We start from the raw sequence: 16,508 nt of genomic DNA, 5'->3' as shown, positions 1-16,508 counted from the left end.
AAAAAACTATGAAGCAATGCACAAACAAATGAAGCAGGAGCCACAAACAGAGCTGGCCAACCAAGGACCTAATGGTTAAACCAAGTCCTTCTGCAAGAAAACTGGAGCTGGTAAAGATCTTCAAAATTTCACTGTCATAATGTTGCTCTGACTAAAACCTTCTTTTTAGTTTCAGGGGCTAAAACTTTTGACAGTCTTGACACTTTTGACAGTTGGTGTTCACTCTCGTAGGAACCCAGAGTGCCGAGAATATTTCTCTGCCTGTTTTTAAGGGTTCTTACCCCTCTGAACAACACTATAGTTACATTCTCATTTACATTAGACTTTATCATGGCTTCAGCTGAGCCCTGTAATTGTTAAATATATACAAACTAAAATAATGTTAAGACACAACTAAATACGAAATCATATGGCTGCCAAAAATACTAAAAAGACTTTTCCCACAAGGGTAGTAACTCATAATAAATGTGATTTGAATAAAAGGTCAAATTTGAAAGCTTGTGGGAAAAACCCTACAGTAGACACTATCTGATTTAAGGAGCACTCAGAGCCTGGAAGGCCAGCCACGTTCTGGGCTGCATCAAATGTGTGGCCAGAAGGGTGAGTGAGTGGATTCTGCCCCTCTGCTCTGCCCTTGTGAGACCCACCCTGGAGTGCTGCACTCACAGGAAGGACATGGACCTGGCAGAACAGGTCTAGAGGGCATGAAGATGCTCCAGCCCTCTGGTTACCTCTTCTGTGAAGACTGAGAGAGCTGGGGCTGTTCAGCCTGGAGAAGACAAGGCTTCAAGGAGACCTTACAGTAATCAAAGGGGGCTTTTAGAAAAGAAGAAGAGCAATTTTTTATATGGGCAGCTAGTGATAGGACAAGTGGCAATGGTTTTAAACTGAGAGAGGGCAGATTTAAATTAGATTTTAGGAGGAAATTCTTTACTGTGGGGGTGGTGAGGTATTGGAACAGGTTGCCCAGAGAAGCTGTAGATGCCCCATTGCTGAAGTGCTGAAGGCCAGCTTGGATGAGGCCCTGAGCAACCTGCTCCAGTGGGTGGCACCACTGCCCATGGCAGGGGGTTAGAACTAGATGATTTTTAAGGTTTCTTCCAAACTTAACTATTCTATGATTCTATGATTCCTCCACTAAGGTCTTTGGACATCAACAAGTACAAAAATACATCTATAATTTTCAATTATTTATGTTCTCTGAACAGAACTGGTTTCAGCAATGCTCTTTTGATATAAAGAAACATTCTAAATATTGAAGTTTGTATTAAAACCACTTAAATGTATTAGCTATTAATTAATCCTGATTATTTAATCAGGATGAAAGCAAAATGGGAAAAGAAATAGAGTAATATTTAGAAGAAAAATTGTTCCCTCATGCTGAAAGTCCTTAGAATGAACATAAGAAAAGAACTCACATTAAGAGTTAAAAAAAAAAAAGAAAGTATTAATGCATTAAATTAAGGTACTTAAGAAGGACTCGTTTTTAACAGGGTAGAAAGTACCACAACTACTGCACTCAAGTCATTCCTTCCCTGCTCTGCTTAAAACCAAAAAAACCCTATCCCACTTGACATGGGACTTGCTAAGTCTTCCCAAGTCTCAGAAAATACTGGCCTGTAATCAATACATCCTCTGACACTGAAGCCCAATGAATTCTCCAGAGATTTGAAGTCACTAACGATGGAAAACTTTATCTGGATATCTGAACATAAATGCTTTTGTTATTTCCCACAATTTAAAAGTACAGTGAGTTAGGAAGAAGGATAAAAGAATTGATGCGACTTCAAAATGGGAGAGTTTATGTCAGGAAAGCTAGTTCTTTACACCTATCAGCTTTTAAGAGCAAAGTAGAATGCTGAACACAAAGATGACTGGAGGCTCTGCAGAAAGGTCACTACATAACAAACCACACCTTCTCAGAAAGCAGCCCTAGCTACCTGTTGGGGACTTTGCAGAGTCAGTAACATTGCTAACCACAATGCTTTCCACGGATACTGTGAAGACTGAAAGAAAATACCTGAAGCATGACAGTTTTCCTCCACATAACACCATCTCGGATTCCTCTAGCTCCTGACTTCTACTCCAAATATGTAACACATCTTTTAACCTCTAAACCTAATGCTTGCATTTCAAAAGAGAAGTCAACAGGCAGCTGATGCGCACACACCCACTGTGCCAGTGAAATAACCCTCTTATTCTGTGACAGGTTTAACTGCCAGGCACAGCTCTACAAACAGCACCAGTAGTAAGAAACACAGAATATCCCCCGAGTCTTTCAAACTATCCCATACCAAAAAATAAGACAAGCTTGATATGCAAAAATAAAAAAGAAAATAAGAGAAAAGTAACTACGTTACATCAAACTATGGGCTGAAACAAAAACTTACCCCAAAAATCTAAACTTCAGCAGGGGGAATGGAAATTAGAACCAGAACTTGCATTTGGCTTTCCTGCCTATAATGAACCAAGCCAAAAGCCCATATCCAAACACACCTCTTCTCTAGGAGTTTGAAATCTGGACTCAAGTTTTGCAGCCTGACTTCCTCTGTACTCACTGCTGAATGCATCACTGCTGCCAGAGAGCAACAGCACCTGACAAGGGACTACACTTGCATACAGGAACGATTAAGATACATGCACAGTAATACACCTAATTGCCCACAGGAAGCTTGAATGAAAACAGATAACAACAATGCAACCACACGTTGAAGCTCAGAACCTTATGTGCTCCAGTTCCTTGATGGCTGCACTCTGGAGAAAAAAAAAATTACATGAAAATTCTTTTTATAAAACCTCAATCCGGGAAACTTATCAAATCTTGTCTTCCTGCACTGGTCTGTTTTGCCAAATATACTTCCAGACCTAACAAGAACAATCTTCTCCAAGCTGTTCCTAATTTCACTGACATTTATAAAATCAGTTTAGGTTTTACATCATCTCTGTTCCTTCTGTAACACTTAACAAGTAGGCTTGCTCTGCTGTTCTTCCTCAAGTCAATGGTAGTAGAGGAGAAACTGCTCCTGCACAAGGCAGCCTAGAGATTGTTCTCAATGAGAGGTATTTGAGGAATTCTGTAGGTTGCTTATACTCAGTTGAAATTCTCAGAAATGCCATTTCATAACATATCCTGGGGGCAGGGGAAAACATTCAGCTGTATTTAAAACCTGAATCCTCCAAAAGCAATGTCACTAGAAATGACACAAAACTTTGACTTCCTCCTCCTCCTTTTAAGGAAGATACCTATATTTCAAGCTATGATCTCCTGAAGCAAGACCAACAACAAGTTAAACATATTAGTGTTGAATCTACTATGAAGAAGCTGAAACCAACTGTGGCACATACACACAGGATTTAATTTTTTTTTTTTTAAACCAGCCTCCCATAAAATCTCTCATAGTATCAGCAGGACATGAGCATTAGCTTTGCCACTGGCACTCAGTGAAACATTCTGCTCTGTAGAATGCTGGAGAGCATATTAACGCTATCCCAGAACATCAGCCTCCATTCATGCAACCTTAAAGCTCTTCTGACACGCACTTTATGACTTTCATTAGACTTTTCCTTGTGACAGCATTGTTTTAACCAGTTTTTAAGACACTGACACTGTGATAATGACAAATATGCAGCCAAGATCTGCAAGATGTGAAGTAATAAACTTTATATGCTATTAAAATATAGTAGTTAGCTGTCAGCCAACAATTCTTCAGATCCCATTCCCAATTCAGACCACAGTCTTTTTTGAGCACACACAAAGGCTGTTACAAGACAGATAATTGAAGATTCTACCATCTGACTTCACTGTCAATACTATACTTCCTTGGGATGCTTAACATGCTTTAAGGGTAGTGTAGCTAATACAACCTAATTTCAGCATGCAACAAACAAAATAATAAAATCAATTTATTGGCCATTATCGTCAATTTAGAACACAGCGAAGTCTGATTCATACACTCCAGATTTGCTTGTTGGAATTCTGTTTATTTGGTCTCCTTCAGACCTGTGGAACTTTACTTACCAATGCAGGCATGGACTCTGACTGACAGCTGGGTCCTCAGAATTATGCTGTGCTTCTTGCCCCTCCTAAAAAGAGAAGAAAAGTATGTAAAGGTGTAGTGAGGAAGAAGAGGAACTGGAAAGAAACAAGGCAAATTTAGCCTAAGAAAAAAAGGGTAGGAGGGAAGGGAAGATACTAGAAATTTTGTCTTTGTTTCTCATAATCCACTTCCATTTTAATTTGCAATGAATTAATTTTCTTCATCAAGACTGTTTTGTCTATGATAGTAATGGTTAAGTGATCTCTCCATCTTTATCTCAATCAACAAGTTTTTTTACCTTATTTCCCCTCCCTTCTGCTGGGGAGAGAGAGTGAGAGGGCAGCTGGGTGGGCATCTGGACACTTGCCAAGGACAGCCCACCACAATGAAAACTGTATTAGAGAAGTATCAAGAGATGACTGCACATTTTAGTTTTCACAGAAATACTTTAATGCTATGTATAATTAAGCAGTAAAAGAAAATCCAAGGTTAAACAAGAGATTGTTGACATTTTCACAGATCTACTCATGTAGCCTAATGGGTTTTTAAAGCACAAAGGTAGCTGTGTTTTTCATGCAAAAAGGCAAAACTTAGTCCTTCTTCACTCTGGCTCTCAGCTCCATATAGGTCTTAAATGGAGTGCCTATTTTAATTAGCTGCTACATACCTCATTTGTTTTTCAGTCAAGTTACTATTAGTTGCATGTTTTTCAACCTGGACAAGAGCACTGTTCTTGATTTCTAGGTGCTACACCTGCGAACTGACATGAGGGTGCAGACAACACCTTTCCTCTGCACCCAAATGTGCTCACCTGATGGAAGGTGGGAGGGTAAGGAAAGCCAAATGTCTTTTCTGCTTGTACAACAGCATATTCTCCCTCATTTCTCTGAAACTAAAAATGCAATTCCTGGACAAGTGGCTCTAGGTGGCCCAGATGACCTCCAGAGGTCCCTTCCAACCTCAGCCATTCTGTGATTCAGTGAATTTATTGTGGGAAAACATGCATGAAGGCAAACTGTTTTTAGAACACCATCAAATGCAGCTTAGTTTGTGTCATGTGAATCCTAGACCCACTTCTACATGCAAGTTAGAGCACAAACTAGCACAACCTTTCTCAATTATATACTTTGCAACTCTGCTGAGCGGCTTCAGGGCTAAACCCTTCACACAGACATCCAGCAGAATTTTCTACTGGCTGTAACTTGAAACATTTTTCTAGTAACAACAAAAGTTCTTCCCTACCTTATTGTTTTCCTGCCCACAGTTATTTTGCAGAACAAAAATATTTTTTTAATTCTTTTCATGAAAAAAAAAAAAAAAAGCCAAAAGTTTTATATTATTTCTCTGAAAGATTTGCAGGGGAAGCAAGGTAACAGAAGTAGTGACAGGTATTTTCAGAAAAATATTGCCCCAAGGAAAACATATGGGAAAACCAAGAAAAGTAAGGACCTGAAAAAGAAGTGGCTAACGTGCACCTGTGTACCTGCTAATAGAGGACTTAGTTCCAGTTTCAGAACTGCAACATTTCTCTATAGATCAAAAAAACCCAAAACACTAAACATAGATTTTTTTTTTTTAAAAAGCAAAGCCAAAAACCTTTAATTGAAATTTCTCTTTAATAGGTCTACTTGGACATCATTAGGACAGAGTGGGCAAAGTGTCTCCCTTCTCTTAAAAACTTGAAGCGCCAAGCAGCAAATGCTATTGCCCCCACAAAAGCAGGCTGTAGTGTGGACTGTGAAATTTCCTGGAGCAGCTCCAGCTTTAGGACTGACTCTGCCCACCTAAACTTCTCCTGTTCTGGCTGGACACAGTCTTTGCCTGGGCTCATATTCTGCAGATTTTTGACAGCTGCCCCTCCCCACAGGAATGCTGACTCCTCTGGAATATTTAATTTGCCAAGTTAGTGAGGAATCTTTGACCTAACCTCTCGCCCTTCCAAACATCTGATTCTGTACAGAAACTGTTTCTCTTGATCTCCCTTCCTTGATGGACTTGTTGATACACTTGACATACAAATCCTCCAAGGTAACAAAATCAGAAAACTGAAGAATTGAGTAAAGGTTGTTTCTTCCAGAATTGTAAAAGAATAACCCAGAGTTAGCAAAGTATGTCTACGTAATCAGACATACTATTCTTCCCATCATGAAAAACTAAACTAAAAGAAACTGCTAATGTAACAAATAATGGACATTATTATCATGGCAGTATCTAGTGTTTCAGCAGTCTGTGGAGTACAATGGCTTCACCAGCTCTCTGCTGAAATCTACAGGTCTGTGATGATTTGCTAGAAGAACAGACAGCAAATAGTGCTCAGCCATCAGAGAGTAAATGAACACAAGGAGAATGATTTTAAGGCCTGTAGAGATTCAGGCCCATTACAACTTTATACAGTTTTCCCCTCTTTTTCTAAAAATCTAATGCATGATGTTTCTCAGTATAAACAGGGCCTATTTTTGGTAGTTGTCCAAGCTTCAACAGTGATGCTACTTCCTCCTCCACCTCACCTCCTTAACAAAGACCCCTGAAAACTTAAAGCAAAACTTAGAGCAAGCTGTCTTCTACAGGTTCTGTTCTTCACCATCGTTGCAACTGTATACCACAGAAAAGTCTCACACACAAACATTAATTTTTATTTTTATCTCCCACTGGTTGCATTGGCAATTTTTCCAGTCTACCAAAATCAACATGATTCAAACCCCAGAATTTACAAAGATGAAGACTCACTTATGATGGTGCATTCTCCCCTTTCTCCCCAGACCACACCATGATCATCACTACAGAGGCATTTCGTGGGGTTTAGGCATATTAACTAGATTTACCACACAGCAGCTAATTATAATAAGACCAGTCACATGTAAAATACTAGAAATTACACAATTTCCTGCTGAATACTCCTGACTATCATGCAATATGAGTAGCACTTTTGCAAAATTAAGATCACCACTGAAAATTACTACATCCCTGATTCTACACATACCAATTTCCTGGAAAGTATGTTACAATAATAAATGCTGAAAAAAAAAGGGCAACTTGAAATCCAGCCATGATTTCCCAGACTCATGAACTACTGGCCAAATAGTATTAAAAAGCATGCCTGTAGGTAAGCTTGTCATGATACCAGGGTAGGGAAGGGGGGTGCCATGGGAAAGACAGGCCATTTGCATTAAAAACAAAGTAGGTTCAAAAATACACCACAGAAGAGAGTATTTCCAACAAACATGATTCATTTATTAAGAACAAAACCTGGACATGTAACAAAGTTTGTCATCTACCCTTAACTAAGGCTTGTATTTTTATTGATACAACTTTTTTAAAAAAAGTTTCAGTGAGTACAACTGGCTACTATTTATTTAAAAAAAAATCCAAGTAGTTAATAGAGTTAATTTAATAGTTACAACTTAGCAGTAGTAGAGTAGGCAAATTTCACATATTCTGTTGACACAGTTGTTCTGTGTTGAGATCAGAATCGTTACTGCTGTAAGATTAACTTCTAGTCTTTGGAGTTACCAAGACACAAAACTTTTTCTATATTCAACTTCTCTAATAAATGAAAGTAAATAAACACATGCCAACAGCTCACTGAGTGCCTGTCTTACGGAATATAAAAGCATTATTTTGTCACTGTTTATGCACCACATTACAAATCGTTTCACTCAATTATACACTTCCAAGTCTTGATTTAAATGACATTTTGAAAATAGTACCTCAGTTGGCTGTCTTAAACAGTTACTTATTTTGAATTAAAGCTTTTGTCTGAGCCAAGCAATCCCTTGACCAGAAGGAAAATACCAAGAATGTCGTTAGGAGTACAGAGGAGAAAAAGTATTAATAAATAAAATAATAATAATTTAAGCCCAAAACAAACAAACAAACCACACATTAAAAGAAACCAAAAGACAGCTTTCTTCTTCATGTTTCAAGGAATCTTTGAAAGGAAATTTCAAGAGAGTGTTTTATTAAGACATGACATCTTTCTTCCTCAGACCTATGCTAAAGACCTGCTGGTATCAAAAATGGGATTTTTATGTAAATATCCAATTAAGATTCATTGGCAAGACAGACCACAGTCATTTCCTTGACAAAGCTCATCTTTGTAAAATAGGAGAATGCATCAATTAACATACATTTTCTATTTCACTGTTTTCTTTCTTTCAGGACAGCAACTATGCAGACTTCCTAATATTCTTCCGAATGCCTTATTCAATCTATTGAATAAATTATTGAATTATTCAATTCAATAAATTTAGCCTTTTTTAAAACAATCTCCTGCTTCTGAAAACACATTATTTTATAATTTAAAACCAAACTAGAAAATCCCTTTTCAAACTTTCTTACTGATTGCTTAATGATTCAATAAAGAAACTTCATTAGACTAAAGGTGTTAATTCTACAAAAGGCCATGCTGTATCCTTCTGGCATCCTCCTGTTCTGCTTTCTACACAATACTTGACAGTCATGGAAAAAGCTACAGTTTTACAGCACAGCAGCAGATAAATTGCAATGGTTTTAATAACTCTCTGTAGTAGCACAGACAAGCAAACTTACTATTCTTCATTGTAATTGCTCAAAAATAAAATCTGTAACAGACATCTGAATCATCAAAAGGCCATCATAAGCAGAAGCCGAGTCCAATGCTGTTAGAAGCCACGATTTTAGTTACAAACAATTTGGATCTTTTCAGTCAATGTAGATGAGTGTCTAAGCTCTGCTCTTAGCTAGAGTCTGTACACTCTTCTATTTCTGAAATATTTAAAGGACTTAAAAAAAACATTACCTGATAAAGGAAAACTTGGATCTGAATCTTTCATGAAGTGCTACACACATTTACATGGCAACACAGCAACTAAGAGTGATACATCTTCTTAGGGTGACTCTGGTTTTTTGGGTTTTTTAAATAAACTAATAGATTATACTAGGCGATCATATCCTACCCTCAGAGCAGTTTTCAAGTAGCATATTCCCATGACTCTCATTTTACTCTATCCCAAGCAGGGATTTCATCCATTAGGATTAGTGTTATCAGTCAGCTGTAGACAGGGATAATTATGAGGATAACTTGGAGAGAAAAATAATTTGCTGTGTAGAAAGGACAATTATTCAAAACCTTTGAAACTACATAGTTTGTTTGTGCACATAGGAGTTTGGATATTTAAACTAATGAGTATCCTTTCCCTCAGATCCCAGCTGAGATTCTGGAAAGATGGCCTAGATGTGGTGGAAAATGAATACTAGAAGTTTCAATTCAAACTGGCAACAGCAGCAAAGGGATTGTAAGAATGGGGGTCCAGAGGATGGACCTTACCTTTCCCACTGCATCAGGCTAACAGCACAGCTGATGCCCCTCCTCATCCTGCTTTAGAGGAGTGCTGTAAAGAGCAAGCGGTTCACAGCTGCAGCCTGCACGTAACTTGTGAAACTCCATAAAATATTACAGGTTACATAAGGTTTGCCCTCCTAAGTTTCACAAAATCAAAGAAAATAAAGGCAAATAGAATCATATACTGGCAAACAGTATAGGTACCTTGTATTTTTATTATTCAGTTGTTATTAGATGGGAAGGCTTGCTGCTCCCCCAGCCTCCAGCTCCCCCCATATTCGGTTTTTCACACTGCTATGAGGTGCAGTTTCAGTCAATCACTCACAGCAAGGCCAACTCTGAACCAGTGCGTATCAGATGAGCCAGGCATACATTTACCTGACACCAAGCCTCTCTTGGAATAACCATTTTTTTTCATAATCCTTCAGAACCACTACCAAAGCAAACACAACAAGCTACTGAATCAAGCTAAATTAACACCATGGGCTGTAGCCCATTATCCCAAAGAAGGCAAAGCTTGGATGAAAACTAACCTCAACCTGATAACACTGAAACTATTTCCAGACTTGAACAGCATTTAACATCAGCCTAACCTGACAACTTACCCTACAACAATTCTCTTCTAATTCTGCCTGATGTAACAATCTAACCATTATGAAAACCTATCTAAGGCAGATGCTGCTTTCAAAGTACACATGCACAACACGTTTCACATTTTGTTACAGCCTCTCATACCACTCAGGTTTCTTCGTGGACCACTAACCATCTCCAATAATTGTATCCATGTTTTCCAACAGAAGTAGCTTAATGAGAACAGCATTCAGCAATTCCTGAGCTCAAGGAAGAATCGCTGACTCCCACAAAAGATACCTAGACTACAGTATGCCACCAAAAGCAAACACATGGCAACAGACCTGCTCTAGAGTGCATTACTTTTGCAAATGGCTTTTGCTTTTTCATTTCAGAACCTGTGCATTTCCATCTTCACTGCACACACATTTTAGGGAGTGGAAAATGCTTCTGCAATGGGGTATTGCCTCACAGCCATTTGCTTCATAGCTTAAGGTGCTCCACAGCAGAAATGGAAAACAAACTGTTCCTTGTTGAATGCATAAAGGATGAAATTTTTGCCAGAGTTCAAGCACTTGAGTCTATCAGGTTTTCCCTGAAAAAGATCTGCAAGCCAGCACACACACAATAAGGAAAGTGTTTTTTAACCTGCTATTAATCAGACAGCATAATTCTAGGCTTTGATTTCAAAGCTGTTAAGATACGGTTTGACTGCTGTTTCACTATGATATGCTTCTCCATTCAACTGCAGATTCAAGAGACTGAAAAAAAAAATTCTGACCCTTTAAAAAAAACGTTGTATAAAAGCCAAGTCTTTTGGAAGTGAGAGAGTGCACATGTGCACAGAGAGAGGAATTAAGAATCTCCCTGAAAGTCATTCAAAAAATCTTATCCAAACAAATAACCTTTTGAAGTTCTTCGGTGATTATTATCCAAAGATCCAACTGTCATGTTCAAACTCATGTTATTGCCATTGAATAATGGAAGCAGAAGAGCTCAGGAAATAATATCAATAATTAAAAATAAGTCTTTTACATGCTAGTACTCTTCAAATGGATGACAGCACTAGCAACCTATTCTGGTACATGACAGGCTGTTGGAGGCAAACACACTCATCCTCATAGGAAGTCAGTGGGCTTTTCTTTCTTACCTCATTCTTTCCATCTAAAAAATTATTGTGAAGTCAGAATGTGTCTGCATCCCGTTCTTGCAATACACTTGTAAATCATCTGATTACTTAGCAGAAGCGTTTTATTCAGAGCATTCCTGGATCATGACACATTTACTAAAGTAATAATCATTTGACCGAAGTGGACAAAAAGAAGTAAACAGATAGCAACTATTCACGTCTGTTCACTCTGCATTAAAAAAATTAATTATAAACACAATTAAAACTTTACTGATCCAACTAGAAATAATCCCAGCAGATTACCTAAGCAAAAACTGGGCAGGCAAAATCTTGCCAATTATTAGCGCAAGCAACAGTATACAAAAGAATAAAGTATGCTGAGATTCGTACGTGTTTTCTTCTCTGCAGATTATTCCAATATTACATTCTGTATTTGTCAACATGATTTTAACAAATAACTGCCTCATTCCCTACTAAAACCCTATAAACCACCCCAAAAAAGTTACATCTGCATGCCAGTGAGTGGAAGAGCGTCCTGGCTGACACACCAATGTCTGTACAATTGCACAAATAAGTACCCACAGACTGTCACTACGAGGGGCTGGGTTTTTATGCCCCCCGAAATCTTAACAAGTATATTCACTAGGCTGGGTTGTCATTTTTCTTTTTTTTTTCCCCCCCCCTCTTTTTAAATGGAAACAAAATGAGATAGAAGGAGAAGGGGGAAAAAAATAAGAAATTCACAAGTGTCGAGTGCTTGGTAAAGCATACTTTACCAAGTATGCATGATAAGCCACATGAATAGCACTAAATTATTTATTACTAATGTATTCCGAGTACATGTCGGTAAAAGGTGGAGTCTTCTGCATACCTCACCACAAGGCAATGATTTTTGCTAAAAGATAACTAATCACTTTTACACTCTCTAAAATGCAATGAGTTCAAAATGCAGAAAACATTGGTTCCATTTGTCCTTTTTAGTAGTTTGGATAGTAGTAGTATGTGCAAGCAAACTTCAGAAGCTGGAAAGTGAGAATCTCCTCCCCACTTCCTCTCCCTACTTTCTGAATCATCATGCTGGCTCTTTCTCAGTTGTTAATGGCTCCATTTCCACACATTAAAACAAAAACCTTCCAACAGCCTCTCGAATATTTGAGGGTCGACTGCTGCCTTCACAGTCAGAAAAAGACCATTTTCAAAGAGCTGTCATTCATGAACAAAACTATGTCGCTTCCCAACCTAAAAGCTCAACACATATATAATTGTTTTCAGTGGGATGATTATCCTGTCATTTAGCATGATCAGTTAAATCTCCATCTTATATTTTTGTATTAAGAAAACTCAAACTTTATGAGTTGAAAAATGGTGAGGAGAATTGCATTAGAAGAGCTCTTTTAACAATAATATTGTTTCTTGGTAAAACACAAAACCAAAAGCATTGTTTCCACACTTCTTGTCAACCCTGCATCATGTTCTTCCTCAGAGATGACACATCACTTGACCAATGCTTTCCAATTCTTAGGTAATATATTTCCCACTGCTGTCAGTAACTCTCAAGCTCTGGATGCACATTCCTCCCAGGAATCTTTACAGTGGGTGATTTCTGGTCATGTGGTTTTGCTATCACCTGTACTTCGAAGTCCACATTATATGAACATTTTCATTTAAAACCTTTTCACCCCTGGAGAAACAGATGCCTTGAAATATCTGGAATTTTGGGGAAAAAATGTTATAAGAACTGGAAACCTACAGGACAAGGGAAAGGAGGAAAGTAAAATAAATTAATCTCCAGCAGATGGGTCACTTGATGTTTCCATGTCTTCAGGCAAAGGGTCCCTCCAGTGCTCCCAGAAACACTGTGGGACTGTCAGTTTTGGTTCCAGACCACTTCAGATGGTCTGGGTGCATCAGGAAGACCATTGTCAGCATGACGAGGAAGGTGATCCTGCTCCTCTACTCAGGACTGGCAAGGCCACACCTGGAGTGCTGTGTCCAGTTCTGGGCTCTTCAGGACAAGAGATACACAGCTCCTGGAACACGTAGAACAAAGGGCTACAAAGATGATTAAGGGGCTGGAGCATCTCTCATGGGAAAAAGCTGAGGGTGCTGGGCCTGTTCAACCTCAAGAGAAGACAACCAAGATGGGATCTCATCAATGTCTGTGAGTATCTGAAGGGAGGGTGTCAAGAGAATGGATCCAGGCTTTTCTCAGTGGTGCCGAGCAAAAGGACAAGGGGCAATGGGCAGAAACTGATGCACAGGAAGCTCCACCTGGACATAAAAGAGAATTTCTTTACTGTGCGGGTGACTGAGCACTGGAACAGGTTGCCCAGACAAGTTGTGGTGTCTCCTTCCTTGAAGATATTCAAGAACCATTGGGACACAATCCTGTGCCATGTGCTCTGGGATTGAACAGGGAGCAGGGAGGTTGGACCAGAAGTCCCACTGTGGTTCCTTCCAACCTGACCCATTTGCTGATTTTGTGACCAACTTCATTAGAAGTTCCATAGTTGCAGAGCAGAAACAAACAGCACCTGCATAGTAATCTTCTTTCTCACAAAGGCTCCTTCTACCTGACCTTACTCTGACTTACAGTTCCAAAAGGGGCAGCTAAATTCTTTTATAATTAAAAAAAGCAAAAAAATGACTTAGCTTGTAAAAAACAGTTTTAAGAAATTTTCATAAACATTTCTCTTTTACTAGAAATCATTCTCTACTACCTTAAGGGAAAAACCCCTATCTTTTATGGTTTTCCAATTTAATTGATGATACTAAAAAGATAACAAAGTGAAGATGAGATTATTCGAAACGGCACAACACATTTCAAAGCAACGTCCTACTCACTTAATTGGCCATTTATGCTTTCTCAGAATGTGACCATTTTAACCAGACTCAGCAAGAACTATTTTAAAGCTGTCCTACCTTGCAGTAGAACATGCATATGTGTATGTAGGTACATAAAGTCTACTTTGCACTGATTAACATACTGCTTTGTGTCTCTTTCTGCTTTTGGAAGTTTTCCATTAGCATCACATTTGGCAAGGGCTTCTTCCCAACTTGACATACAAATTCTTAAATATAAAACACTGCTCTCAGGCCACTTATTTCTCCATATTAATTCCACTTCGGAAATGGGCTTTATATTTATTGCTGGGCCATCAATGCTTTTGCTAGCAAGCACAATTACTGAGCACATTTACTGAGCAGTAAATGTGAAATCAACTAGTGTTTTGCTGTACTTCTGTGGTCTTAGCCCTGGCAGTATTCACTAATTTTCATGGCTTCATTACTGGAGATCCTGGGCTAGTCACAGATTTGCAACAGTTGAAGCTGTTAGCTCACAACTGGAGGTTAAATTGGAGACACTTATTTTTATCAGAAGCAGATTACCACCTTAGTTTAGTCAGGGGTAAACCAAACAAACACACACCACACACCACGCACACAGACAAATGGATTCCCATGGGATAAAACAGAGTGTAAGCTTGCTTACACAAACCTCTGCATTTACTACCGGGTAGGAGCACACACGGGAATGGTTGCCATGGAATAGGAAGTGTAGCTAATTCACAGCTTTTACTAATTACCCCGCACAAACTCCCTCGGCTGCCCACACGCTCTGGGCAATACTACACTGCTTTGCCCCGGCAGGCAGTGAGTGCCCACGGTGCTGGTGTTGTTCCAGGTTTGGATTCTCGAATCAGTGGTTCTGCTCGCAACAGGAGTTGAGTTCAGAGCAGCCCTGCAGCGCTTTCTGGCAGCCCTACCTGAAGCCCTGCAGATGATCTGTTTATGGAGAGAGGAAGGGATTTCCTGCTCACAAATTGAAGGGAAACACATTTCCAAGCCTCGAGAGCCGCTCACTTAACTTACAGCCTCGTCATCGAGGAGGAGGGCAGAGTGCAAACACAGCTATTAAGCAGCTTCAATGTTAATAAAATTAAATGGTTTTAAATAGAACATCTGGCATCAGCTGTTTCCATAAGCTGTTTTTATTTAAGTTTCCACCATAAAATATTGGACTTCTCAGCTATTTTCACATGTAAACCTGAATGCCAAATTAGGCTATCTTTAAAAAACGTTGTCCTAGGAAAAACTGTAAGAATTATTCACACGCTTTTTGGTTTGGCACTTTATTTGGTATGTAACGGGCTGGGAGAGAGCTAAGCACAAGAGTATTTTTGCAATACATTTTACAATGGAAATTATTTTTGAATAAAAACACTCTTTTTGCATTCATTTGCCAGCAGTAATCACTAAATTCAAAAACAGCAGATCTTCAAATGTTTCCACAGGTACCTTGGTACAGACATAGATTTTTCCCTTTACAGCTGACTAAACTCTGGGGCAAAGTGGGAGAGAAAGAGACACAGCTGCTGTAGTATTGACAAACAAAAGCTGTAAAATCATGAGCCAAGCTCTTAAAAAACCCCAGCACTTAAACGCTATCACCAAAAAAACGCCCACCCACTAAAAACCCCCCATAGGACAAAACCAGACCACAGAACACTTCAGAACTTGGCATGTGAGGTGCTGTCTTACACCCCAGAAGCTGCCATGTGCTTTGGACACTACTCTCAGGCACATGGATTAAGAGCACTGTGCCCCTTCACATTTCTTAAGTGTCAATGCCAAGAGCTGCCCACAACCTGCCCCAGTCAAGTCTACCAATCGCAGGTTCCTGCTCACCCCAAACCAAAACCACACACAGCGTAAAGAGTTCATGAAGACTCCTTGTCCAAGCCAAGGGAGCCACTACTTTGGATGCTGGCTCCTTCTCAGCTGAAAGGAGTGCAGTACAGTTTCCAAGACTGGGGCATTTGGAGAAGAGCAAAACCAGCTCTGCTTCCCTTTGAAGGACATGTTTGGCACATCGGTGAAAGTTCACTCTTATCCAGTATTGCAACTTTTCTTTTGTAGGCTACTTGGCCAAAGGTTCTCCATGTAGACTGGAATGAAGCTGTAAGGTGCACAGACTGCATCCTCCTCTGACATCCCCAGAATTCTACTACACACAATAAATTGTGATTGCTGTAATTTCTGTGCTTACTGTCACACTCCAGGTCCCTCCTAAACAGCACACACCAAAACAGGGCACCACAGGTTCTTTCCAAAAGCTCACTTCGACCTTGCATTTTGTGTCTTTTGGTGCAATCAAAGTGGCTTGCAGTCTCTGACCTCAGTATATGCAGGAGAGATTTACTTCTGCACCATCAAGCCAGCTTTAAAGCTGAAACTATGTAAGAAAACAAGCCATGGCCTGCAGTAAAATTTATTCAAGTTTGCTATTATTTTGCAGATGCTTGTTTTCTAAACACATTTTATATTCACAAATCAGTATTCATATTTTAACTAAAAAAGTAGCAGCATTTTACTATTAGTAGGAACCTTAATTTGACAATCATTTCTTCACAAGATACTGTGTCAAGGAGATCCACTGACAAGAAATCCT

At 39.2% G+C, this 16,508-nt stretch overlaps 1 protein-coding gene across 4 annotated transcripts in view; it reads right to left on the bottom strand.

Moving 5' to 3' along the window:
* Positions 1–16,508, bottom strand: part of FHOD3 (formin homology 2 domain containing 3) — a 386,114-nt gene that overhangs the window by 322,888 nt on the left and 46,718 nt on the right. For all 4 annotated transcript variants that reach the window (XM_082288796.1, XM_082288793.1, XM_082288794.1 and 1 more), the window contains exon 3: positions 4,019–4,083. In XM_082288796.1, the coding sequence (XP_082144922.1) occupies positions 4,019–4,083 (65 nt within the window). The remainder of the gene's footprint in view (positions 1–4,018; positions 4,084–16,508) is intronic.

This window comes from Coloeus monedula (assembly GCF_965178545.1).
Source record: "Coloeus monedula genome assembly, chromosome: 1".
NCBI classification, from domain to species: Eukaryota; Metazoa; Chordata; class Aves; order Passeriformes; family Corvidae; genus Coloeus; species Coloeus monedula.
The sequence above is the reverse complement of the archived record's forward strand: the minus strand, read 5'-3'. Positions and strand labels throughout refer to the sequence as shown.